The following is a 27784-nucleotide window of genomic DNA, read 5'->3' on the forward strand; positions in this document are numbered from 1 at the left end:
ACCCCAAGCATACTTCCAAAGTTGCGGCAAAATGGCTTAAGGACAACAAAGTCAAGGTATTGGAGTGGCCATCACAAAGCCCTGACCTCAATCCCACAGAATATTCGTGGGCAGAACTGAAAAAAACGTGTCCGAGCAAGGAGGCCTACAAACCTGACTTAGTTACACCAGCTCTGTCAGGAGGAATGGGCCAATATTCACCCAACTTATTGTGGGAAGCTTGTGAAAGGCTACCCGAAACGTTTGACCCAAGTCAAACAATTTAAAGGCAATGCTACCAAATACTAATTGAGTGTATGTAAACTACTGACCCACAGAGAATGTGATGAAAAAAATAAAATCTGTAATAAATCATTCTCTCTACTATTATTCTGACATTTCACATTCTTAACAATAAAGTGGTGATCCTAACTGACCTAAGACAGGGAATTTTTACTAGGATTAAATGTCAGGAATTGTGAAAAACTGAGTTTAAATGTATTTGGCTAAGGTGTATGTAAACTTCTGACTTCAACTGTATATATATATATATATAAACTCACGGTACTATCAGTGTCAATTTCTAAAAAACTCCAAGCTAAATTTGGTTAGCATCAAGCTAGCAAACTGTTACATGCTATTTTCGTATAAATATTAACACTAACATATTTGATCGTGACATCACATATTTACATATATTACCTAAAGTAAACTGAGCTTTTGTTCATAGAAAATAAAACAAATTGGATCTATAAGGTTGAAAAAAAGAGTACAGAAAGTTTGGACGCCATGTTTATCCCTTCTCGTTCATGTAAACCATTAGCAACCTAGCCTAACTCCATTAACTTACTTACAATGGGGAAAATACCAACCAGTTTTTCACTCAGTTAAAACTGCCTTCAAACATCACCAAACTCATGGACTATGTAATTAACCATGTTACCTCAATATTTTGAGTCATATAGCATTTTCACACATTACATGCCTGAACTAATAGGGTAAAATTATGAGACAGAGAAACGTTTGTTTTCAGAACTAGTCATTCTCCATAATGAAGAAGAAATGTTAAATATCTCACTAATCATGTAAGTCAGACACGTAACGCAGGAGTTACGCAGACGTTAGTAAAGCGTTGGTGTCATGTCAGGTGGTACAGTTGCCTAGGCTTATATATGTCTCTTATCATACCCCATAGACCCCATCTGTGTTGCCAAGTGCTAAAATAGAAGTCAGTTCTATTTGTGATGCTGAACGCAGTGCAAGTCCTGCCTCTCCTATCTCTTCATTGGTTTATAGAAGCAGATACCCACATGCCATCTCCACATTGGTTATTCTCACGTGGGTGATTGAAAGATGAACTGAGGTCGGTCGGTAGTGGTAATACAACTTATTACGAAAGTTAGATGCCAATTGCCATATAAAGTCCAAAGAAGAAAAAGCCTGGAAGGAGGAGAGATGACTAGAAACGATTCCGTTGACCGTTTTATGTGTGGATCAATTGTCGGCGTACAGGACCTTGTGCATTTCAGGTAAAATAACAGCAACGTTTATATCCCAGGCCAAATTAGATAGTAACTGCAAGCTAGCTAGCTAAATTCTCATAAATGTTTAATGCTTTTCGACCTGTCCCCAAATTAATATAATTGGTACAGAGTTTGTTTTGATATTTCAGTGTCGTGATCTCGGTCTGGGTGGACATAATCAATTTGCGGGTCTGTTTTGGGCATGGTGTTAGTCTCACTGTTATCATTGCATTGCATGTGCATTGTTTTAACTTGGAAAAACATTTGGGGCAATATTATCATTGTGAATCATTATATTTGCTTAGGTTTATAATACAATCAAGCAGATTAGTAACATTACAGTTCTGATATAGCTACGTTTCTCTGTAAATTGCGTTTTGGCACTTCACAGCAGCCTCTGTCATTGGTAGCAGTATGTCACTTTAAGAACACCCCTCTTGGTTTGACTTGCACACTTCCCCCGCTGTCTAGGAATCATGGCGGAATGTAAAAAATCTACCTCATGTCCGTCTCCAGCTTCAGAAATGACCTCTCTCGCTAGAGCTTTGTCCCATTCAAGGTTGAGTCAACCTGATCAGTCTGATGTGTTCAAATTGCATACTTCTGTTTACCGGAGCAATGTTGCACAGCCAGGCCGACGGAGGAGGTTATCGAGCAGCAACAGTGTTGAGTCTCTGGATGTGAGCCTCTGTGCTGAAGCGCGAGTCTTGGTCATCAACACCGGAGGAACTATCGGGATGATGTACCATAATAACGGTAAAGAGGTTTTGACCGGTACTTTTAAAATGTATTTGTTGTTGCCCAAACAAAGTACATTTATTTGATTTGAATGATGCTGTGTGACGCGTGTTGATGGAGGAAACTTGCTAGCTACAGTCGCAGTGTATTCATTACACAGACGAAACATTTTGCAACAAACCATTTACTCCAAACAAAAAACTATTGCAACGGAAACGATTTAAGTTTATATTGGTCAAATTCTGATAGGTCCCTCTCCGTTTCCTCCCGTTTGGTCCTTAAACGGTAAACTGTTTCCGTTGCGAGACGTTATGAATACACTCCTGGACTGCACTCAAGGGTCTCGTGAGTGTCAAATTAAACTGCTGCAACACTTGTTTTGTAAATTATAATAATAAAACACTTAGACGTAATTATCTACCTGTAGAACAGGGATCATCAACTAGATTCAGCCGCGGATGGTCGTAGGGTGGAACATATTTACAAAGAACTGCAAATTGATAAACAAGAAGCCCAAACAGAAATAATATGTGACAGTCATTTCTAACATGAATCGTTTTTGTATATGAGCACGTGTCTCTCTATTACGCGTGGGAACACAGTTACAAAATTTAAGGCACTTGAGCTGATTTCCTGGTGTTTTTACAGTTGATTTTACAGCCTGGAATCGAACCAGGGTCTGACGGGTCTATCACCGAGATGCCTTAGACCACTGCGCCACTCGGGAGCCCAACAATAAACATAAAAAAATAATTCTGGAAACGTTGGGGGAATAAAACCGGACACATTTGGGCTGCCAGTAGGGGAACCCTGCTGCAGAAGGTCATGTGAACTTCTTGCAACATATTGCACCTTGAAGATCTTGATCATGTTTGTCCATGCATGGTTAGTAAAGATTGTATGATGGATTTGAGAACACACACACTGTGGATGGATGTGTACTGCCCTAACGGTCAACTAATGATTAACTAGCTATGACGTACAAAATTAGGCAACAGCAGGACCCAGCTTCATAATATTATGTTTGTTAAGGGTACAAGATAACCAAAAGTATTGTTTGTTTTAGTACTTAACTGTCCAATCAGTCACAGTTGACCTAAATGATCGTGTTCACCACAAACCTTTGCCAGTTTAGAATATGAATTTGAGGAAAAGATCAGCTGAATCAGGAGCTTTCATCCACACACCCTTAGAAAGATAATTACATTTCCAATACAACACTGGAACTTTTATCTGCCCATCTTTTCAACTCCAGTCTTTGGAGAGAGAAACGCTCAGCCCCCGTAATAGTGGCAGAGAGTCTCAGTGAGGAGACGGCAAGGGCGGTTCATCACTCCAGTGCCTTGCCGTTCACCTACACTCAATCATAGGACCTTCTGAAGAGATGAGTCTTCAGTAAAGACTTAAGTTCGAGACCAAGTCTGCGTCTCACATGGAGAGACAGACCATTCCATTAAACTGTAGCTCTATAGGTGAAAGCCCTGCCTCCAGATGTTTGCTTAGAAAGTCTAGGGACAATAAGGAGGACTGTGTCTTGTGACCGTAGCGTATGTGTAAGTATGTATGGCAGGGCCAAATCGGAGAGATGAGTATGAGAACGTCCATGTAGTGCTTTGTAGTTTAGCAGTAACATCTTGAAATCAGCCCTAGCATTAACAGGAAGAAGGTGTAGAGAGGCTAGCACTGTAGTAATATGATACATTTTTTGGGGTTCTAGTCAAGATTCTAGCAGCCATATTTAGCACTAGCTAAAGTTTATTTAGTGCTTTATCCAGGTAGCCGAAGAGTAGAGCATTGCAGTAGTCTAACCTAGAAGTGACAAAAGCAGGGAGTAGCTTTTCTGCATAATTTTTGGATAAAAGGTTTCAGATTATTGCCATGTTAAGAAGATGGATCAAACAGCAGATCTCTTTGTTTCTTGGGATCTAGAACCTGCATCTCTGTTTGGTCTGAGTTTAAAAGTAAAACATTTGCTGCCGTCTTCTTCCTTCTGTCTGAAACACAGGCTTCCAGGGTAGGCAATTTTGTGGCTTCACCATGTTTCATTGAAATGTACAGATAGTAGTAAAAGGGGGGGTGGGGGGGGCGAGAGATAGATGCTAAAACGGAAGGAAGGAAAACCAAAGGCTCCTCTTTCCTGTATAATTTATTTCCTGGAAAGGGAAATGGAGAAAGAATGAAGATTCCTTCGTGGGCCAAGGAAACGTTAACTATCAAGCATTTTGGATCAAATTTCTTCTGAATGAGATCTCTAGGCTAACCAGCCCTTCTCATTTCATTCAGCATCCACTACTGTGGATGGTACTTTTAGTAAACACTAGACCATAAATAGCATGGCCATAGTTTCTAGGTCTACCGTTTTCACACCATTCCAATGGTTCTGTTTGGAGGTCCAAAGATTTGTCTATATGCAATCTTTCCATCTACTGTAACCAGTGGCTGATGGTCAGCTTTTCACAGGTCCTAATTTTAGTCAGCAGTTTATTCCAGTGGCTTGGACTCAGGTTTCACTCCTCTCAGCTGCTGTGCCTCATCTCTCCCATTGAAATGCATTAGCAGTCATGTGCCAGTGTGACACTTAGCCTGCAGCCTTCTCCCACTCAGGCTACTTGGGGACTGATTTCTGGAAATAGGCACTCAGTGGTAACTGACTTCACCATTGAAGACCCAGGCTCTGTTGTTGGTTTATTAAATTAGCATATTCTGGTAGGCTATTGACCTATGATGAGTTATATAAGACATTTCCCAATACATGAATGATTAGAACTATATTCCAAACAGCCTGCTTTTCATAGTAGAAAGAGGAGGAAGGGAAGCGCTACTAAGGTACACTATAGTATATTTTGGTAGATAGAAGGTGCTCTTTGGTAAAAGGGGTAAATTGGTCATCAAAAAGAAAGGAGGACCAAGGCACTCTTCATATAATTAATTAAAATGCCTTTATTAGTATGGCATGTTCAATAGAACGTTTTTTAAAAACTGACGCGTTTCGGCTGCATGGCCTTCATCAGGGAGTACAAAAAAAGAGAATACAATGTCCTCTTTTGAAAGGCTTTTCCAATTAGCCCTAATTAGAAGAGGGAGTGGTTACCAAATTGGACAGACCTAGTAAGCAATAATATACACATTAAAAGGTGAAATACTGTAGCTATGTTATCATAAGCATACAACTCCAAGCTAGAAGTATCAGAACACTTAGAAAGGTAGTTCTAACCTTAAATACGACTGGGAGAATAAGAGAATATGACTGGGAGAATAAGTGTCTAGAATAAGAAAGCAATATATTCCATAGTACACTAGAACACAGCAAAACATGAACAACAGTCTAAACATAGCTGAGGGCAATTGAGCAAAATGTCCACTAGATGACAGCAAATGGACCCATCACGACCCTAAAGGAAGGGTGAGAAATCCATATCTTCATTTAAACCGGGTATTTAGTGGCCTGTAGTTTGTAAATCCAAAAACTTTCCCTTTGGTTTAACTGTTTAAGACGGTCCCCTTTTCTAATAGAGGCCGGAACATGATCAATACCCATAGCTTGTAGGGAGGCAGGGTTGCCATGGTGTAAGGACTTGTAGTGCCTTGCCATGGGGTAGTCTTCATTGCCTACCCGTATGGCGAACTTGTGTTCCGCCAAGCGATCTTGAAGGCGTCTCTTTGTCCGTCCAATGTAGAACACCTTGCACTGTGGACATTCCAATCTATAGATGACATGAGTGGTTTTGCTGTTAATGAAATGCTTGACGTAATACTCCATTTTGGAAGCTGTGTCAACAAAATACTTTTTCTGTGCAATATTTCTGCAATGGTTGCACTGGTTACATTTAAGAGAGCCCTTGGGTTTGTGGTCAAGCCAAGTTTTTTGAGAGTCACCCGGAAGATAACTGTGGACTAATTTGTCATTTAGGGTAGGACATCTCTTAAAGCTTATGACTGGTGGTTCAGGAAAGACTTGACGTAGTAGCGTATCACTTTGGATGATTCCCCAATTATTTTTAATGATTCTTTTAATGTTCTCTGCTTCAGTGCTGTATTTTGTAACAAAATACACTCTCTCTGATGTATCACGAGGCACTCCTTTTCGTAACAAGTTCTCTCTGTCAAGTAATCCAGCCCTTATACCTGCATCTTTCAGGACCTGAACGCTGTAGCCCCGATTCAAAAAGCGATTCTCCAATTCAGCAGATTTGACACTGTAGTCTGTTTCCTGATCGCAAATTCTGCGGACTCTTTGGAATTGGCCATATGGAATATTCTCTTTTAGCCTTTTGGGGTGAAAGCTGTCTGCCCTCAGAATGGTATTCCCATCTGTAGGCTTCCTAAAGATGGATGTGTGCAAACAACCTTTGTCATTTTTACTAATGTCGAGGTCCAAAAAATGAATGTTATCCTTGCTGTACTCCATAGTTAGTTTGATGTTAGGGTTAAAGCTGTTAAGGTATTGGTGGAAGGAAATAAGTTCATCTTCTGAGCCGGACCAAAACAGGCAAACACCATCAATATAGCATCCCCACCATATAATCCGGTCAAAGAAATGGTTATTAGAAGGATCCAAAATGAAGTCATTTTCCCATTTACCCAAGTACAAACCAGCGTAGGAAGGGCTGTAGCAAGCTCCCATGGCACATCCTTTGGCCTGTTTAAAAATACGTTCCTGGAAGATAAAGATGTTATGATTAAGAGTCCATTCAGTCAGTGAGACAATGAATTCTGTAGGAGGCATCTGTTTCAGGCCGGGTACTCAAGAAATGGTGCATCGCTGCCAAACCTTGTTGACGCTCAATGGTGGAGTCTCCACATCCATGGTGACTAAAAAGGAAGCTGTACCTATATTGTTCAATTCCTTAATTTTGTTCTACACATCTGTGGTATCTTGAAGATAGGCTGGGAGTGATGTCAGAAAAGGCTTAATATAGTAATCAATGTACTTAGAGATGGGTTCTGTCAGACTTTCATTACCACTAATGACTGGTCTGCCTGGGGGATTTAAGATTTTTGTGGATTTTTGTGGATTTGGTAACCACTCCCTCTTCTAATTAGGGCTAATTGGAAAAGCCTTTCAAAAGAGGACATTGTATTCTCTTTTTTTGTACTCCCTGATGAAGGCCATGCAGCCGAAACGCGTTGGTTTTTAAAAAACGTTGTTTCTATTGTGAGCGGACCAAGTAATTGGGCGTCACTCAAAAGCAGGAAGGTGGAACAAACGAGTCAGGAGTAGGTTTTCTTGATTGAACTTAGTTCTATATTGAGGGCATTTGGTCAACACAAACACTACAACGTAATCAACGAAAATCTCCCAAAGGAAAAAGAAAACATATCTTCTTCTCCAGATCAAAACAGGAACACAATATGATTGTCTTTAAACTACAACAAAAAGTCACGGCATTGTCACCGTCTTAATGGTTCTTCATAGATAGCTCCTCTGTCTCGGTGGCCATCTTCCAGAGATAGTACCCTCTCTGCTGGTTCCATACTCTCTCTTATAGGGGAAGGAGAATATCTCATTAGTAGTGTCAGCTGTGCTTAATTGCCTCTGGTTACCTTGTCTCCCATGCCTTGTTGGGCTACCATCCGTGAGCCCAGCCTGCCCTCTGGTGGTCCTTCCACACTATTGAACATGCCATACTAATAAAGGCATTTTAATTAATTATATGAAGAGTGCCTTGATCTTCCTTTCTTTTTGATGAGCCTGCTTTTCATATTGATGTGATTCTTACATTGGCTTCTAGGGTTGTGTATAATACAAGGCATGATTTACTGGGAATAGTAAACCTGGGCTACATTCGATAGCCAAACGCTTTCGTAGCCAAACGTTATTGAACGTTGCAGATAGAAATGCCACGAATAGAGCTGACGTGAAACCTTATTCTACATGTCAGAGAGTGTGTGTTCTACATAGCATATTCCTATCTGAATGCTCCAATGTTGCCTACTGCTACCCTCTTTTCAAAAGTAACACCACACTCAGATCTATGTAGGCTATTATTGGGCTCACCCTTCCTGTACTCTGATTAGTTATGTTGCTCTGTACACTAATGGCAACACATTCTTTCTCTCTGTCTCTCTCTCATCCACAGTGCTATCCCCAGAGCCTAATGCGTTTGTGAAGGCCTTGCGAAAGCTTCCCATCCTCCATGATGAGCAGTATGCCCTGCAGACCCGTATGTACGACTACTACAGCACCAGTGGCCCACCGGAGAACACCCTTGTCCTGCCGTAAGTCACCCATACACTCCACCTCCCCCGTCACCCCACTTCTCCCGGGCTCCTCTGCAGCCTTCTATTTCTGTTTATTCTGGGGTTTTTAACTTTGTCTTTGCTGTTATTAATATATAGGCTAGGGTTAAATGTTGACATGGTTTACTTTATTGTACAGTCTTCGTACAATCATTCAAACTGTGAAAAGATTACTATCCATGTAACACATCATCACTGTAGAAAACGCAACCTTGTGCTATTTGACTGACAAACTTCAGATGGAGAGCTTGGAGTTTGATACAGATGATGATAAAGTTAGAGTAGAGTAATAGTAGTTAGTCTTTAACTGGTCTTATAGAAATATGCGAAGGGGACCTCAACCTACTGGTTCTACCGATACATACATTTTCACGCCCTTACCATTTCTTTACACAGGAGATGAGTGTGTATTGTAGGGATGCAACGGTACACAGTGTGTTATCGAACCGTTCAGTACGCCCCGTACGGTTCAATATGCACACGTGAACAGCAGAATTACGGTATGCCTGTCATCTTCCTATAATTTCCAAAATGTTCTTATTGCTGCAGACTACACGCACGTTGTATATTCAGATCCAGAGAACCAGACGCGCAGTTTGTGGCCATTAGGGGGCTCCTGAGGGCTGACAAACTTTACTCCACAGCAACGTCTCAAAATGTAGTGACCGCTTCCCCCTCCCTGTTAAACAACTAATGGACGATTTGTAATGACTTCTCAGTAGGAAACCTCTCTAAAGGGGCCCCATGACGAGGGGGGGAACTAAAAACAAATATCTCATCTCCAACGTGACAATGGCAAGCGCTAGCAAGACAGAGAGAAGCACATTTAAAGAGGCACTGCTGTCTTTCAAATCCGCTGTGTGGGAACATTTTGGATTCAGTGGTCAATACGATGACGAGGGTAAGAAGACCATAAACAAACAAAGTACAGTCTGCAAGCGTTGCTTTGCCACTGTCGGCTACTCGAGTGGAAACACTTCTAACGTGTGTCATTTACGTCGCTATCACCCGGCCGTATCCCTTGCAGGTGGAGCTGGAGCAAGGAGAGTCCACTCGTTAGCCAAAACAAAAATCTCTCGCTGCTGCCTTCCAACAACAATTTGTGAAAAATTCAGAAAAACAAAGAAAAAACGATAGCAGTGGGAGTATTCAAAGCTGTAGATTTGCAGCCCTATTCAGTGGTTACTGACTCGGGATTTCATCACCTGATGAAAAAAATATAATAATTACTGCGTTACAAGGTCCCCTCCCGCACACATTTCAGCAGAAAACGAATTCCCAAACTCTATGAAACATCACGGAGAGAAATTGAAAAGAAATTGACACAGACACCCAATCTAGCTCTCCACTGATAGTTGGACCTCCAGAGCAACTCAAAGCTAACTCACTGTGACGGTTCACTATGTACTGGATTGGAAGATGAATAGCTACAGGTTGTCAAAGCGAAGAAGCACTTTTAATTGTAATGTTTTTCTTCCCTTGATTTCATACAGTAGAGACAGAAACTAGTCAGTCATGCTGACATTTTTCTGGATGGAAAGTTTGATTTGTCTATAGGCAAAAGAAAGAGTTCATTGTTTTAAGGGTGATGTGTTTTTATTTTTTTCTTAAATATAAAGATAGCGAAACCGTACCATTAGCGTGGCCCACAATGCGTGATACCTACCGTACCGTGGGCCCACGGTACCGTTGCATCCCACAAGACTGAAGCTCTGCTTCCTGTTTTATAATCATTGACAGCTTTTATTTCAGGGCTTTTTCAACCTACAAGGCAGGATAAAGGTTGACATCCTCCCCCAAAATCTGTTCACTATGATGCCTCCATAGCAGTAGGCCTACAGGATATACAATGCTTGTTAGGGGATATCATACAAACATTTCTATTCCCTGCATGCCTGGGAACATTTCACTCTAAAACCGTCTGTTGTTTTGACAGGATGCCGACACACCTCGCTGATGAACTATCAAAAAGGTCCTGAAATACTGGTAGCATACTGTGTGCCTGCGCTACGCTGTGTGGTTTGAATCCTCTGTATCTGTCCCGCCTGGTGTCAAACAGTGCCTGGCAGGAACAGTTTGCTGCTGTTGTCTGTGTGGACCTGTCAGGGAGTGATCATTGGAGCACAAACCTGCAGGGAGTTGTGCTGCAGCATTTCAGTACCGGTGTTCACTCCTGCCTGACATTCTACCCTTATTCCCTCTCTTCAGGTACCTCACCTCGCTCCCACTGGAGGGCGCTACTCCCATTGGTTCATGTCTAGCTAAAACCAGTGCAGAACAGTCACGTTCTCATAACGTTTCTGTAATGTTACAGTAGCAACCCCAGGAGTGTTGCTGCTGCCAGAGAGAGAATAGGCCTGAGAGGAGTTGCTGGTGCCACGCTGGCAGAGAGCGAGTCTATTCTATGTTGAGCGTGTTTGATTCCTGTGGTCTGGTTCTCAGTGCGTGTGTTCAGGAGCAGCGAGAGGGCCCTCTGCTGAATATGGTCCTGGCAGGTCGGATCCGAGGGTTGCTGGCTATCGCTCCTCCAAATGGAGGTTGCCTAAGCCCAGGCCAATGCACCCTGGGTCAAGTCCCTCCCAGGAACCTCCTCTCCTTTCTGGGCCTGCGATGCCGCGGGCATTTGGGGCACCCCTGCCTGCCTGCTTGCTAATCTCTACACAGAGAACCAGCACAGGGCTCAGTCCCTCCACCTAAAACCCACTCAGAGCAGTTCAGACCCACAGATATAGAGACTGGAGGGGGCAGGGTGGGGCTGGGTTATAGGGGACAGATAAGAGAACTACACAAGCGTGCTATTTTAAAGCTGTTTGCGTGAAGGGGGGATGGTGGCACTGTGCCTGTTTGGATCATGGTAATATTTGTTTGGAGGACTGCCATGTCGCCTCCATAGCCTTCTACTCCTCATCGCTTCAACAGTCTCACAGGAGATTCATAGGACGTATGGATTCAGATTCTGTCCCACAGACAAATGTATCAGTCTCATAATGTTTTCAGTGTAATTTCAGTAGTTGATTCAATCATCCTCTTTCCTCCTTGCTTCTGTAAGGTTACTTTTCATTATTACCATCATTATGTTCCTTTTTGTGGCTTCAAGTTAATGTTGATTAACACATACTAGCTGTCACCAAACATTGCTATTAAATGTCCCTAATGCCTGAGTTATTTATTTTATATATTTGCTTTGCAGTGAGCATGTGCAGTGGACTTGAAATAACATTGACAAAGATAATGTCAATATATCCTAACATTGATTCAATTTTTTACTTTGTGTTGGAGTAGGAAGTTGGTTTGTTGATTTGTTTAACAGCTGAGTGAAAAGCAGTAGTGAGATTCCCTGTGGGAAGCCTTCACCCCAACCTCCCATTTGCCCCTGTCACCACTCTGTTCCTCATCAGCAGGCTAGGCCACAGGACAGCATCCTACCCAACCCTCCATATGCTAATACCCGTTTCCCTGCCACACCGTCGGCTATACCAGGAGATAAATTAATAATTGGTGATTTGAATATTGTTTCCAGCGGCACTATCACTTTAATATTATCAACAACATATGTTTGAGGATTGTGTCTGGAGCCAGGGCTAATTAGGTGGGTGTCTTTGGTTAGGTGATGATGGGTAAGCTTGCTATTTCCCCTGTTGTTCTATTGAACCCCCAATAAGGGGGGTTCAATGGTTTGCACCCTCCGCCCTCCAGTGTCCTGTCCCGTGTCTTAAAAGGGAGATTAAGAGGAAAATCTTTGCACAGCTGCTTAGCCCAGGCATAATCTCTTAATAGAGTGCAAGCAGGAGAATACGGGACGCCAACGTTACCTCCATCTAGAGGACATATTAATATGCATGGGAGGCCAGGATGAGCTGCCCCCATCTAATTAGAACATGGGGTCTCGCTCTCGAACACACCCCTTTAAACCCCCCCTCCATACTACCAAAGGCACCCCTTAACCCTCAGAACGCCCGCAAATTAGTAACTCCTCATACAGCATCATAGGCTTCCCACGGAGTTGCCCCCTCCCTCATCATACGTCCATAATTCACACCCAGCCCTTAGGAACTGGTTTGGGCACCCTGCTGCTGAAACAGAAGGCCCAACCAAATAGACTTTGTCTCGCTTCATAAAGTTGGCTTGTTTCACTCTTTTCCTTTATCTTCAGCCTTTTCCTCATGTAAACAGAACCGGCTCCATGTCTTAATGAGTTTGTAAAGTAAACAGAACAACCAAGACAAAAAAGAGAGGTGTCTCTACACCCCTAAAGGGATTTCCTTTTTTTATGTAATAGCCACATTTATTTAACCTTGATTGTTTATGTGTCTCAATGTAAACTGTCTGCTCTGTTGTAGACAGAGTTTCTTTGGGTGTTTTCTGAAGATTTGGTTGTTATAGGATGATTATGACTGAACTTGTCTTTTCCCAGGCTGTGTAAACAAAATAAGAGGATAGTGTACACTGTTTTAGAGTACAGCCCCTTGCTGGACTCTTGCAATATGACCACAGATGACTGGGCTACAATTGGGAAGGACATTGAGGTACTTGGTGTGCTCATTTTATTTATCTTGCACTTCACCCTTACATTAACCATAACCCTGACTTTTACCATTTACATAAGCAGAGGCATTATAATGCAATAACACACCAAATTCACATCATTCACTGAAGTAAAAATCCGTTGTCCCTTTCCTTATGTAAATGTAATGTACTGGAGCTTTTGTATTAAATACAGTACTTATTTCAAGTAGCCTGTGGCAAGATGTAGGCTACACATTTTGACCTTGGAACCTTTGATTAAAGTCTGATCCTGTTCTCTTTGTCTCTTGGTTCCAGAAACACTATGAGAAGTATGACGGTTTTGTCATTCTCCACGGCACGGACACCATGGCCTACACAGCATCTGCTCTGTCCTTCATGTGTGAGCATCTGGGGAAGCCTGTCATCCTCACCGGCTCCCAGGTACACCTGCCATCCTTACAGCTAAACTGCTTCATATAGTTAAGATAACAGAAGGGTGAAATGTTGTTTTATGACCTCTTGCAGGTGCCGATCTATGAGATGAGGAACGATGGAAGAGACAACCTGTTGGGGGCGCTGCTGATCGCTGGTCAGTTTGTCATTCCTGAGGTGAGTAGAGGAGGGAGGGACACTTCTTGGCGCAGCACTCACACACACCTGACTGCATGTCACCTGCACTTGTTTTTTAATGCAATGTAGTTGAATCATCTAGGCCAAATATCATCCTATTCCAAGTTGCACATTTTTAGATGAGAACAACTACAGTGGGGAGAAAAAGTATTTGATACACTGCCGATTTTGCATGTTTTTCTACTTACAAAGCATGTAGAGGTCTGTAATTTTTTATCATAGGTACACTTCAACTGTGAGAGATGTAATCTAAAACAAAAATCCAGAAAATCATTTTGTATGATTTTTAAGTAATTAATTTGCATTTTATTGCATGACATAAGTATTTGATACATCAGAAAAGCAGAACTTAATATTTGGTACAGAAGCCTTTGTTTGCAATTACAGAGATCATACGTTTCCTGTAGTTCATGACCAAGTTTGCACACACTGCAGCAGGGATTTTGGCCCACTCCTCCATACAGACCTTCTCCAGATCCTTCAGGTTTCGGGGCTGTCGCTGGGCAATACGGACTTTCATCTCCCTCCAGAGATTTTCTATTGGGTTCAGGTCTGGAGACTGGCTAGGCCACTCCAGGACCTTGAGATGCTTCTTACGGAGCCACTCCTTAGTTGCCCTGGCTGTGTGTTGAGTCGTTGTCATGCTGGAAGACCCAGCCACGACCCATCTTCAATGTTCTTACTGAGGGAAGGAGGTTGTTGGCCAAGATCTCGCGATACATGGCCCCATCCATCCTCCCCTCAATACGGTGCAGTCGTCCTGTCCCCTTTGCAGAAAAGCATCCCCAAGAATGATGTTTCCACCTCCATGCTTCACGGTTGGGATGGTGTTCTTGGGGTTGTACTCATCCTTCTTCTTCCTCCAAACACGGCGAGTGGAGTTTTGACCAAAAAGCTCTATTTTTGTCTCATCAGACCACATGACCTTCTCCCATTCCTCTTCTGGATCATCCAGATGGTCATTGGCAAACTTCAGACGGGCCTGGACATGCGCTGGCTGGAGCAGGGGGACCTTGCGTGCGCTGCAGGATTTTAATCCATGACGGCGTAGTGTGTTACTAATGGTTTTCTTTGAGACTGTGGTCCCAGCACTCTTCAGGTCATTGACCAGGTCCTGCCGTGTAGTTCTGGGCTGATCCCTCACCTTTCTCATGATCATTGATGCCCCACAAGGTGAGATCTTGCATGGAGCCCCAGACCGAGGGTGATTGACTGTCATCTTGAACTTCTTCCATTTTCTAATAATTGCACCAACAGTTGTTGCCTTCTCACCAAGCTGCTTGCCTATTGTCCTGTAGCCCATCCCAGCCTTGTGCAGGTCTACAATTTTATCCCTGATGTTCTTACACAGCTCTCTGGTTTTGGCCATTGTGGAGAGGTTGGAGTCTGTTTGTTTGAGTCTGTGGACAGGTGTCTTTTATACGGGTAACGAGTTCAAACAGGTGCAGTTAATACAGGTAATAAGTGGAGAACAGGAGGGCTTCTTAAAGAAAAACTAACAGTTCTGTGAGAGCTGGAATTCTTACTGGTTGGTAGGTGATCAAATACTTATGTTATGCAATAAAATGCAAATTAATTACTTAAAAATCATACAATGTGATATTCGGGATTTTTGTTTTAGATTCCGTCTCTCACAGTTGATGTGTACCTATGATAAAAATGACAGACCTCTACATGCTTTGTAAATAGGAAAACCTGCAAAATCAGCAGTGTATCAAATACTTGTTCTCCCCACTGTATATCACATTTCTCTCTCAAATGAATGTGTGTTCATACTATTGTCCATGCTATTGACATGTGTCTAGCTTTTTAGCTTGCTATGGTAATAAGGTGATATGACTGGCTATGTCCTCCCTGATTGATAAAGGTGTGAGGGTGAGCTTTGTTGACAGACAATAGGCACCAAAAGCCTTAAACCACTTGTCTAACAAGACTGTTCAGTAAAGCATGAAGGTGTGAGTGTCGCAATACAGGACCTGAAACTGCCAGATGAGACTTCAGAGTTGTCAAAGCATGTTTATCTTTAAAAGAGTAACAAAATGTACACAATCTCTGGGGCCTTTATATAATGCTGTATTTAGACAATGTGCTACTATTGATAAAGATGGAATGATACATTTTAAATGAAGATATGAGGAAAATGTGATTGTAATTGTGTTTTATCAATTGGTTTGTCATATGCTCTGTTAAATCAATAGCACAAAATGTCTGTGACTGTTGAAGGGAGCGTACAAAGTGTACAAAACATTAAGAAGACGCTTTTTCCATGACAGACTGACCAGGTAAATCCATGTGAAAGCTATGATCCCTTATTGATGTCAATCAGTGTAGATGAAGGTAAGGAGACAGGTTAAAGAAGCATTTAAGCCTGGAGACAATTGAGACATGGATTGTGTATGTGTGCCATTCACAGGTTGAACGGGGAAGACAAAACATTTAAGTGCCTTTGAACAGGGTATAGTAGTAGTAGCCAGGCACACCACTTTGTGTCAAGAACTGCAATGCTGCTGGATTATTTATTTTTTACGCTCAACAGTTTCCCATGTGTGTATCAATAATGGTCCACTACCTGAAGGACATCCAGCCAACTTGACACAATGTGGTTAAGCATTGGAGTCAACATGGACCAGCATCCCTGTGGAACACTTTCGACACCTTGTTGTGCACACTCAGTATATATACTATAACAGTAGTACAGGGGTAGACAACCCTGTTCCTGGAGTGCCGCAGGTCAAATCAAAAACATGAAGTGCCTGCAGCACTCCCAGACCAGGGTTAGAGGGGACGAGAAGCTGAATGGCAGGACAATGAGCCTCAGGCTCTTGTCAAGGTATCTCTGCGTTAAAATTGACTTTGATAAAATGCTATTGTATTCGTTGTCCATAGCTGCCCATACCATAACCCCACCTTTACAATGGGGCACTCTGTTCACAACGTTGACATCAGCAAACCGCTCGCCCACACAACGCCATACACGTGGTCTGCGGTTGTGAGGCCGGTTGAACGTACTGCCAAATTCTCTAAAATTACATTGAAGGCGCCTTTATAGTAGAGAAATGAACATTCAATTATCTGGGAACAGCTGTGTAGGACTTTCCTGCAGTCAGCATGCCAATTGCACACTCCCTCAACTTGAGACGTCTGTGGCATTGTGTTGTGACAAAACTGCACATTTTAGTGGCCTTGTGTCCCCAGCACAAGGTGTACCTGTGTAATGATCATGCTGTTTAATCAGCTTCCTGATATGCCACATATGTCAGGTGGATAGAATATCTTGTCAAAGGAGAAATGCTCACTAACAGGGATGTAAACAAATTTGTGCACAAAATTTGAGAGAAATAAGCTTTTTGTGTATATGGAACATTTCTGGGATCTTTTATTTCAGCTCATGAAACATGGGACCAACACTTTACATGTTGCATTTTATATTTTGGTTCAGTGTATATGCTTAATAATGATGTCTTAGGCGGTTTCATTCATTCTCCATCTGCGTCTCTAGGTTTGTCTGTATTTCCACAACAAGCTGTACCGGGGCAACCGTGTGACCAAGGTGGATTCTGGGAGTTTCAATGCCTTCAATTCTCCTAACCTGGCTCCTCTGGCCAATGCTGAAGTGGATATTAAAAGTAATCAAGTGGTGTAATACTGGGTCTGTCCTGTTATGTGTTTATATCTTTGACGTGGCTGATGGATTGATGTTTTCACTGAACTCTTTCCCTCTCCCCTGCAGTTAATTGGGACACGGTGTGGAGAGCAAACACAACCTCGCGGTTCAGAGTGAGCACTCAGATGAACCGTAACGTGGGTCTGCTGAGACTCTTCCCAGGCATCACTGCTGTGACTGTAAGAGGCTTCCCAGGGTGGGGGTGAGAAGGGGTGGATAGTGGCTCTGCCCTGATTCTGTTGCCTATTCAACCACATCATTAAATCACAACTGTCTTCCTACTTCTGATATACAGTAATAGTGAAAGTAATACCCTATTGTAGAAAGACTAAATCAGAACAGCCATTTGGGGCCATATTTATCTAAAAGTCTTCATTGAAGCTCTGTTGTGGTGAATCCTCTCATACAGGTCCTACTGTGTTTTCTGACGAACCAGCATCGTGTGGGCGTTCCAAGTGGTCTGCATACAGCCGGGAGCTGCTTTGGGGCTGCCAGCGGCGTTTAGTCCAGTGAAAAATGACACAGGGTTATGGGGCATGTCCAATTACCCACTAAAGACGAGGGGCTTGGCACAGACACTTAAACACTTAGATACGCCTTCCTCGCTACAGATTGAGGGGAGGATGGTTTTACGGTCTCAATCTGGTCCCTCTGCCGACACTGGCCATGATGCTTTTTAAAATGTGTTATTATCTGCTTTGATTATGCATCAGTGTCTCCTCTGCCTTCCATGGTCTCTGCCAGCATGGGGTTTATTTGGGGTTCTGTGTTGCACACATTTTTGGCTAGCTAGCCGCTTGATCCGAAATCCAATGGAAGATAACTTGCTATGATTTTCTCCTTCCACAAGTTACGTCTAAGGACCATTGCCAAGTGAAATGATGCTGTCTCTGAACACCTTGAAGTTAATGGTTCCCCCTGCCTGGCCATTTGAGCCATCTCCTCTCCAGATGCCAGAGCTGGTGTTTTAAAAGAGAGATCCTAGACCCAGTGAATCACCCTGGGGGACATATGCACCAGATGGGTTGAAGGGGGGTCTGGGCAGGTTGTTAAACCCGATCCTAGCTTCATACACTCCTTCTTTGCCCACAAGCCAGACTGAGATGGCCGCTCATCTCGCTGTCTGTGTCTGTGTGTGTGTGCAGGTGAAGTCCTTCTTACAGGTGCCCATGGAGGGCATTGTCCTGGAGACATATGGTAGTGGAAACGCCCCTGACAACCGTGCTGACCTGCTTGAGGAGTTCCGGAATGCCACAGAGAGGGGCGTGATCATGGTCAACTGCACCCAGTGTCTGAGGGGTTCTGTCACCACATCGTACGCCACCGGAAAGGTACCCCAGAACACTGTGTCCAGTGGGAATGGGAGAGTGCACATGATGTGGATGGATGTGTGTTAACATGTCTTCCTGATCCCCTCAGGCCTTGAGTGATGCAGGACTGGTGGCAGGCTGTGACATGACTCCTGAGGCTGCCCTGTGCAAGCTGTCCTACGTGCTGGCCAGGACGGACCTCAGCATAGAGGCCAAAAAAAAGGTAGGAGTACCAGTCAAAACACACTCATTACCTCACTACACTTTGTAGGCCCCTTATTCGCTTCAAAAGCTTTTCTATGTCAACATTAGCCTGAACTTTAGAGTGACATCTGTGTTAGTCCTATTTTAAGAAGAAAATAATGGCAGAGATGATTCACATGCGGATAAAGGTCATAGTGACATGATGGTATATTCCTTGATCATGCTTGTCTGTGTTGACTGTGTTTGTGTGTTATCTGTCCTTTGTTGTCTCTGTTGTACCTGTCCAGATGCTGAGTCAGAATCTGCGGGGAGAGATGATCGCTGACCTGCAGGGGGCCAAGCTCACTCTGAGCGACAGTCGCTTCATCCAGGTCATCGCCAAGTCCCTGAGCATCAGCTGTAAGGAGGTGAGGCCACCGCACAGCCAGCCACATCACACACACTGTCACCACTATTGAGTCTGCTGGGTTACTTTCCACCTAACATGTTTTCCTTGGGCTCTGGCTTATCTGATAGGACAGAGCTCCCAATGAAGTACAACAAAAACTACTTTCTCAAGTCATTGCAATGCCCAGCGGTAGAGTTTTTTCCAAAATGTTAAATCCAATTTTTATAGTGTATTTTTATCGGCGTCACTTACAACACGTTACATAAAGCATTCCCCTACTGATTGTCAGTCTTTGTATTGACATGACAGCTGATGGTTTGTCTGCTGACGTTTCCAGGAGCTAGAAGCCGTCCGGGATGCTCTGACCCCCACCTTAGCTTGTGCCGCTTCTATGTTGGGAGACGTGGAGGCCTTGGATGCCCTAAAGGAGATGGTGAGGAACATTTACGTAAATACAACATGTCTGTTAGTAAAAAGAATGACTGCAACAACTGACCTCACATACTATGAGGAGGGGGAGAAGAAAACACCTGTTTTAACGACATGATTACAGGACTGTAGGACAGAGTTCACACCATATGTTTGTGTGTTCTAAGACACGTTTCCATACTGATACCACAGACTTTGCACTGTACCATGAACGTCACATATGTTATGATGACCTGACTGGTTCTGCTACATTCACTGGCTCAATGCAGAATGCAGATAGATGCCTAGTAGCCCAAATGACTCTCAAAATCCAATGTTAAATACCAGTTCTATCTATTCCTGTTCCACTCTGAAGACTGTGTTCCCCTAGCCTGCTTGGTGAAAAGAATACAGCACATTTGATTTTCTTTTACGAGACCCCTTATGTTGAAGGTCAATTTACCCAGTAGGGAGTTTAACAACACTGAAATACTTTTCAACTTCATTTTTTCACAATGACCCCTCATCTAGTTCTCTAGGTAGGGTTAATTTACTTGTAAAACAAAAAAAACTCTGTACTTGACCTGCAAGTTGACCTTTGACCTTGACCTTTGTGCTAGAGACAAATGGTATTTTATGGAGTAAAGGTCTAACCATGACTATCTCAAGGATATAAGTATGTTTTCCTTGTGATGTTCAGAGGCCGAAGGACAGTGATCTGAAGTTTGACTAAAAATGAGCTTAAAATGTTATTTGATTTATGACTTTGGTGTAAGTATCAAATATTTAGTGTATTGGGTCAAATTGACCCAGAATATCATCAGTGAACAGGGTGAAAGAGAAATGTGTGTGCTTGTATTACTCCCTCAGTCCCACGCTACAGTTGGTTGAACCGGTCAGTGCAGTACATACCAAAGATACCTGCCGAGTTTCATCAAATGGCAGACAGTAACTCAGTAGTCATACTGTGTTAGATGTAAAGATTGATTTTGATATGGCTTCCTTTGCAGTGAACTTTTGACATAAGAATGATTGCCTTGTGTTTCCAGGCAATTAAATGTTATATATCATACCTATTTGTGAAATTAGCTTATTTTATAAGGGATATATTTAAGTAATAAGGTCCGAGGGGGTGTGGTATATGGCTAATATACCACGGCTAAGGGCTGTTCTTATGCACGACTCAACGTGGAGTGCCTGGACACAGCCCTTAGCCATGGTATATCGTCCGTATATCACAAAACCCCGAGGTGCCATATTGCTATTATAAACTGGTTACCTACTTAATTAGAGCAGTAAAAATAAATGTTTTGTCATACACGTTGTATACGGTCTGATATACCACGGCTGTCAGCCAATCAGCATTCAGGGCTCGAACCACCCAGTATCAATTCGAGATGACTGTCACCATTCAGAAAGGTGTGCACCAGGTCAATGTGTAGCACAACATTCACTACATGGGTTTGATACCTCAATACATGGTTTTAAAATACACAGTATAACGATGGCAGCGTAATATTGATTTATTACTTAACCTTTATTTAACTATACAGTATGAGATGTGTTTCTTGTCATCAGGGCAGTAATCTAAGTCTGGGGGATTATGATGGACGTACCCCTCTGCACATCGCTTCCTGTGAGGGCCACCTAAAAGTGGTGCAGTATCTACTGAGCCAGGGCGCCACTGTCTACGCCAAAGATCGCTATGGGGACACACCCCTGCGCAATGCTGTGCGCTTCAGGTAGGATTGAGCTAACATGTGGGCCAAGACGAGAGCTTTACATTTTGGGAGGGTGGCTGAGGTGCATTGAGGAATAGAGGGATGGGTGTTGGGGAAATGGAGTATGATATGTACTTAAAAGCTTTGCCTCTACAGTTGATGTTCACCCATCCCTTATGATTCAAGCCCCCAGTAGCCCATTCTAACCGATGGCTTATATCTGCCAGGGAGGGGGGTGTGCATCACACAGTAATGATATCATTCACACAGAATTAAGTGGGGCATTGGAAACCTCCTTTGGCCATGAACAACCTCCTTATATTTCCATGGCAGTCTTTAGAGGGAATAGTGTACAAACAGTAGGCCGCTAGACTGCAGCTCATTACGGTGTCTGAGGCAGGGAGTCTGGGCCTGCTAAATTACTATCATGTCCAGAAGGGGGGACTGCTACTGGGTCTTTCAGGTGGGGGTTGAAACTAGAGGTGTTCTGATGGAGTTGAGGCCACCACAATAATTAGCTGCTAGTTGTAATCTGCAAATAGCGCCAGTATTTATTTTCACCCAAAGTTGTTATTTTCATGTATTTATTATCATTCATTGACATTGCCATGTGCTCATCGCTTGGGGAGAGTAAGACATTCAAGGCTGCAGTCTTAAATATCATGCTGTGGGTGCCTCAAGGAGAAATACACAAGTGTGTACACTTGTACAGGTGTGTGTGTGTGTGTGTGTGTGTGTGTGTGTGTGTGTGTGTGTGTGTGTGTGTGTGTGTGTGTGTGTGTGTGTGAGAGAGCGAGCACCGAGAAAGGTGGCTGAAAACCGTTGGCAGGGCAGGCACAGGCATGCCCATGTTGACTTGGAACTGAAGGGCAGAGGGTTGCAGAGTGGGATTTTCAACCTGGCAGCATAATTAACCTCAGACACCTGTGTGCTTGGGGAAATAGCCTTGTCCCATTCTGGCTCTCTTACGCTGTCAAAATCACTAAGTCTCTATGATAATGCAATATGTTCCATTTTGTAACAGTTACAGTACTTGCAATAAATAACAATTTATGGAATTTGTTAGTTTTTTAGGCTTTATGCCATTTTAAGTTTAAACCACATTTCAAAAGCCACCTTCCTTATGACCATATAAGGAGTGAAACTGAGTGGAGTGGCTTGAACCAGTCTTACCTGTCTGTCTTCAGTTTCATGGATGATAGAAACTGTGACTAGTCTCTAACAAAAGGACTGGAAATACTTTAGCCTTGGCTTGCCACTGTCTCTATGGCTAAACCTTATCTCAAAGTGTCCCTTGTTCTGGCCATCTTTAGAAATGTCTGTTTGAGGAGTGTGCCAACTTGGAGCTGTGCCTTTTGCCCCCCCATTGTGTAGTGTATCCTTGAAACTGCTGAGACGTTCTGTTAAAACTCCATGTGTGGGTGGTTACCTGGAACTTGTCCCTACTCGTTTAGCACCCAGTCACAGTGCCATAACCGGTCACTGTCAGCAGATGTTTGAAAACTAGAAATATGACTAATGCACATTGCAGTCCTAATAAATCAGACCTCAAACAATGGATCAGTACTGTTCCACCTTATGGATTCAGTTGACTCTGACTCACACTGTGTGATGTTGATTTTCTTTCTACCTTTCATCTTTTTCTTGATTCTAGCACACTGTGTATAGCATCTGTATTTGAAAAAGGTCGGTCATATCTATGCGTGTGTGTCTGTCCATCTGTCTGTCCATCCAGACACAAAGAGGTGGTGAAGCTGCTGAGAAAGACTGGAGCTCATTTCTCCAGGGATGAGTTGGAGGATGCCGGCTCAGAGCTGTGCAGGTGAGAAACACACAGCGCTTTCTTACACATGCATTGCCCAAGACTGATCCTGCATAGTTTGTGCAGGTACGACCAGTTGTCCTAGTTGTCTTGCCATAAACACTCGGAATGCTCCCTGACCACATAGCTTCAGACCTCTGCAGCATCCAAACATCACCACCACCACAGAACCCTGAATTGCTCCGTTTAACTGATGTCTCTTTTTAAAAAGTGAATATTTTCTCTGTTACTGGAGCAAGGCCTTTCTCTGGAAGCAAACAAGCACACACAGTCCTATTCAGAATCAAATAGTGTGTTTATTCTAAGATTATGCTATAAAACCTGATGTTATTACTATCTGATTGCTTGTTTAGTCCCTTTATCATGAAACCTCTTGAATATCAACCCTCCCAATGAATTATCTGGTACTGTGTTGCAGTCTGGCAGCAAGTGCTGACATTGAGGGCCTGGAGATGTGGCACCTGGCCGGGGGAGACCTGGACACGCCAGGCTACGACGGGCAGACGCCGATGGAGGTGGTGAGTGTTTGGGACTGGGAGCCTCTCTCCAACTTACAAACATGGATAGTAAAGGATGTGTACTGTAAAAGTAAACCAGACTAGTTATGTAACATGGATAGTAAAGGATGTGTAGGGTAAAAGTAAACCAGACTAGTTATGTAACATGGATAGTAAAGGATGTGTAGGGTAAAAGTAAACCAGACTAGTTATGTAAGGTGGTTCATTAGGTTTTCTCTCTTAGGCTAAGGCTGTGGGGAATGAAGTTGTGATTGACTTCTTACACCAGGTCAGCCAGTACCACGCCCAGGTAAGAGATGGACTATGATCTAGCTTTACGGTTCTCCTCTGTGCTCCTCCAACAGCGTTCATCTCTGCCTCAATTAAGAGAGCTTAGCACCCCGACTTGAGCTCACTGAAATCAAACTAAGTGAATTTGTCAGTTTATATTGTCTGACGAACCTAAACCAGTTCAGCACACTGTATTATCCGCTTTCTTTCTATCTTCAACTTGTTACAATTTCCTATTTATTAAAAACCTCCTAGTCACCACTGTTTTTCCTCATCAGTCAGATGAAAGTAATGAGGTAATCCATCTTCGGTCATTTTACTTTTCAACATGAGAATGAGTCTCATCTCATCCTTGTATTAACAGATTTGACAGAGTTTTTATAGATGTTTATCAGATTAGCAATATATTTACTAAAACATTACTATGATCCATGATTGTGAATGAATGGTGTGGCATGAAGCATCCAAGAGGTAGCCTATGAATTAGATTTGACATATGTAGGTTTGTAAAACCATGTAGGCTACAGAATAGGGATGTAGTTTCAACTTTGCCATGTGGTCCAATAACATGTTTTTTTCCTTACTTCCAGCCTCTGTTTAAAGATGATGCTGAGGTAAGTCTAGAATGGCCACAGCTAGCTCTATGGATTCTCCTGTGCGTGGTGGTCGTACCTTTGTCTCCTCTCATTGTATGGTGACGTGTTGCACCTGAGTATGACCTACATGAGTATCACTCGTTGTAGCCTGGCTTGAACAGGTGTTTTCAAAATGGCTGCCTGGTTCAGTTTGATTAGACAGTAACACAAAACTTTGCAGTGTGGTAGTCTGTCTGGCTTTTGTGATTTGTTCCTGTGATGGCCTCTAAGCTGTGTTGTCTGGTATGATGACCGCCTGGTTAGATGTTTACTCTGAGATGCATTGTTGATTAGTAGCAGAGATTGCACAAAAAGCCTTCATTTGATGTTATCACTGCTGCTCTTTGTATTGAACAGTACTGCTTGAAATTCAGCTCTTAACTGTTTTCTCCTCGTGTGTTTCAGAATGGAGAATACATTGAGTTCTCAGCCTGTCCAAAAGAATCCTGAAGACCAAGATCCTCACCTCTTACCTCTCCATTTTACTCTCTTACGCTGGACATTTGCACAAGCTTGCAGATTAACAGTTTTTATTTAGATTCATCCAAACCATTTACAATTGATATATTTGCGATAATCTCATATACAGTTGGTAAACTAGTTGTAAAAGCACTAGTAGCACAACATTAGATATCAAGTAATATGGATGCACTGTGCCTAGAACAAGCAGCACTATATGTGTTTGTTTTGTATGTACCACAGTATATGATGCATGTGGAGCAATTCACTCTAATATAAATTATCAGAGATCATTGGAAGCACAGGGTAGAATGTTGTTCTTTATACTAGGCATTTGATTGGTAGAATGCTGTACCTTTATGAAACACTTAGAGACATTTATTCTAAACGGAAATCATTGTTTGAATAACTGTTTGCCTATATGTTTATAGTCTCACTTAGACTGCATGAATGATACATTTCTTCCACCTCCTGAAAGTACAGGTATCTGAGGTGTTTCCTGTTTATAAAACAGGACAATCATCCCTCTGTTCTGCTTCCACACAGCTCCTAGCATCCAAACCCAGGGTCCTCTATAGTTGATAAAAGCATCTGCTAAATTACATTTTTATCTAAAGCAACTCGCAGAGACAAACGGTTAATCCAATCAAAGTGAAATTCCAACCCACATTGTCTTCTGTAGTCGGGGTTGTGTACTACATCTTCTGCCTTTGTCTCATCCTGCTTACTTGTTTCCTTACTCTAACAGCCCGGTCATATAGCTGGACATCACTTCAGCTGTTATCCAATAACTGTTACTCAGTGCTATGCTCCTCTACTCTCTATGTTCATGGTCAATTAACTATTTGATTCAATTAAATGTCAACATTCATTAGTATGTGTCAATCCATGTCATGGTTTTTGTCATGCATATTTGTACTATTGTGTAACTAGTAGAAAATGTATCATAACTTTATACTCGACTGTGATTAAATGTATACATCTATGCTGTATCTGAAGCACACAGGTTTGTGGACAATAGGATGTTCTCTGTTCGTTTCTACCGTTCAAAAGTTTGGAGTCACTTAGAAATGTCCTTGTGCTTTTCTTTCAAAAACATACTTTGTCCATTAAAATCATTGATCAGGAATACAGTGTCGACATTGTTAATGTTGTAAATGACTATTGTAGCTGGAAACGGCTTTAAAAAATGTTTTATGCAATATCTACATAGGCGTACAGAGCCCCATTATCAGTAACTATCACTCCTGTGTTCCAATGGCACTTTGTGTTAGCTAATTCAAGTTAATAATTTTAAAAAGGCTAAATAATCATTAGAAAACCCTTTTGCAATTATGTCAGCACAGCTGAAAACTGTTGTTCTGAATAAAGATGCAATAAAACTGGCCTTAGACTAGTTGAGGCTAGTTTCTGGCTCAAAATGGCCAGAAACAAAGAACTTTCTTCTGAAACTCATCAGTCTATTCTTGTTCTGAGAAATGAAGGCTATTCCATGTGATAAATTGCCAAGAAACTGATGCTCTCGTACAACACTATGTACTACTCCCTTCACAGAGCAGCCCTTTTTGTTCTGTTTAGGTTTTGTCACTAGTAGTGTCTGGTTTTTGTGACTGCTGCTTTATTGCTGTAAGAGGTTGAGAAGTTGCCAGGAGAGATGGTGAATGTCATGCAGTTAATTTATAGAACAGGTACTTCAATAAAATACTTTTGTAGCCAGCAATGAAATCTGTATTTTGACATAAACATGGGGAATGTCAGGCTCACACAATTCTCAGATGAAGTCTCAAATATATTTCAATAATTACCTATCTGATGCTTTTCATATAAATTGGAATATTTGTATTCTGTTATTGGAGGTCATTTTCATTACTTAGCTGAAATCCTTGCATTCTCCCAAGGAGATCAATGTGAATAGTAAGGGGTTGGCGCTGCACAGCACTCATGTAAACTAGACACATAGCCATAGGCTGATAAGCCCCTTCCCCCTGTTGGAACAGAATAGGGGAGTAGTGTGTGTGATAAAAATTTGAGATGTTTGCATTATCTATGAATATGGATAAAGAATCATAATTCAAGCCTACTGTTCTATTGCGCCTCAAAGTTAAGCAACCCAAGACATTCAAAAGTATGCTGCCTAGTGTTTGCCTTGCCATCCATGCAGTATTTAATCTAGCTGTATTAGTCCATTAGACTATGTACTATAATAGGCTACATTTGTATATACACATCAGATAAATATTTAGCAAGGACCATCATTCTTTGTTTGGTACAGAGTTGATACTTCAGAACATTTCCAGCAACGTGCAGAGAGTGAGTGACTACACTTGGCGTCGTCATCAGGGCGGCTGTATGTTGTACAACACAGGTTGCAGGTGGAACCCAGCTCAGCCAGTCAGACCTGCATGGCCTTCATTCCTCGCTGAATGAAAAGATTGTGTGAACCTACCCCCAAAACACTATATAAAGAGCTGCTGCTCACTGAAGTCACAGCATAGGCATGGATGGCTCAGATGAAACCTCCACTAACGGTAAGATAACTTTTGTAAAAATATGCCTATTTAGCTTAGGGCCTTCTACGGTAGCCTATGTTAATCTGTCAAGGCAAGGCACTGAAGTCTAATTGCTCTTGTAAGTGGACCCTGACTAAAATGTAAGAAAGATATTTTCAAACTGCTCTAAAAATATGAAGTACTGGTGGTGTAATTTAGGCCTACATTGATGGCTGTAAACTGAACAAAAATCTTTGTCTGTTGCAGACTCTTTATGCCA

The 27784-nt window shown here is 42.4% G+C and overlaps 1 protein-coding gene across 2 annotated transcripts; it reads left to right on the plus strand.

Annotated features, from left to right (window-relative positions):
* The first annotated feature begins 1918 nt into the window (after positions 1-1918).
* Positions 1919-26144, plus strand: aspg (asparaginase homolog (S. cerevisiae)). 2 transcript variants are annotated; one of them, XM_055863232.1, is made up of 18 exons: positions 1919-2258; positions 8321-8459; positions 10417-10452; positions 12895-13006; positions 13302-13427; positions 13512-13595; positions 17116-17242; positions 17347-17459; positions 18426-18611; positions 18700-18813; positions 19082-19201; positions 19520-19615; positions 21169-21332; positions 23047-23133; positions 23552-23651; positions 23875-23940; positions 24512-24535; positions 24962-26144. In XM_055863232.1, the coding sequence occupies exons 1-18, from the start codon at positions 1979-1981 to the stop codon at positions 25004-25006; spliced, it is 2019 nt and encodes a 672-aa protein (XP_055719207.1). In that variant the 5' UTR covers positions 1919-1978; the 3' UTR covers positions 25007-26144. The 2 variants fall into 2 exon arrangements, with proteins under 2 accessions (XP_055719207.1, XP_055719208.1); XM_055863233.1 differs by lacking the exon at positions 10417-10452 and having other exon boundaries at positions 1921-2258.
* The last annotated feature ends 1640 nt before the right edge of the window (positions 26145-27784 follow it).

Source organism: Salvelinus fontinalis, chromosome 15 (genome assembly GCF_029448725.1).
Source record: "Salvelinus fontinalis isolate EN_2023a chromosome 15, ASM2944872v1, whole genome shotgun sequence".
Classification (NCBI taxonomy): Eukaryota; Metazoa; Chordata; class Actinopteri; order Salmoniformes; family Salmonidae; genus Salvelinus; species Salvelinus fontinalis.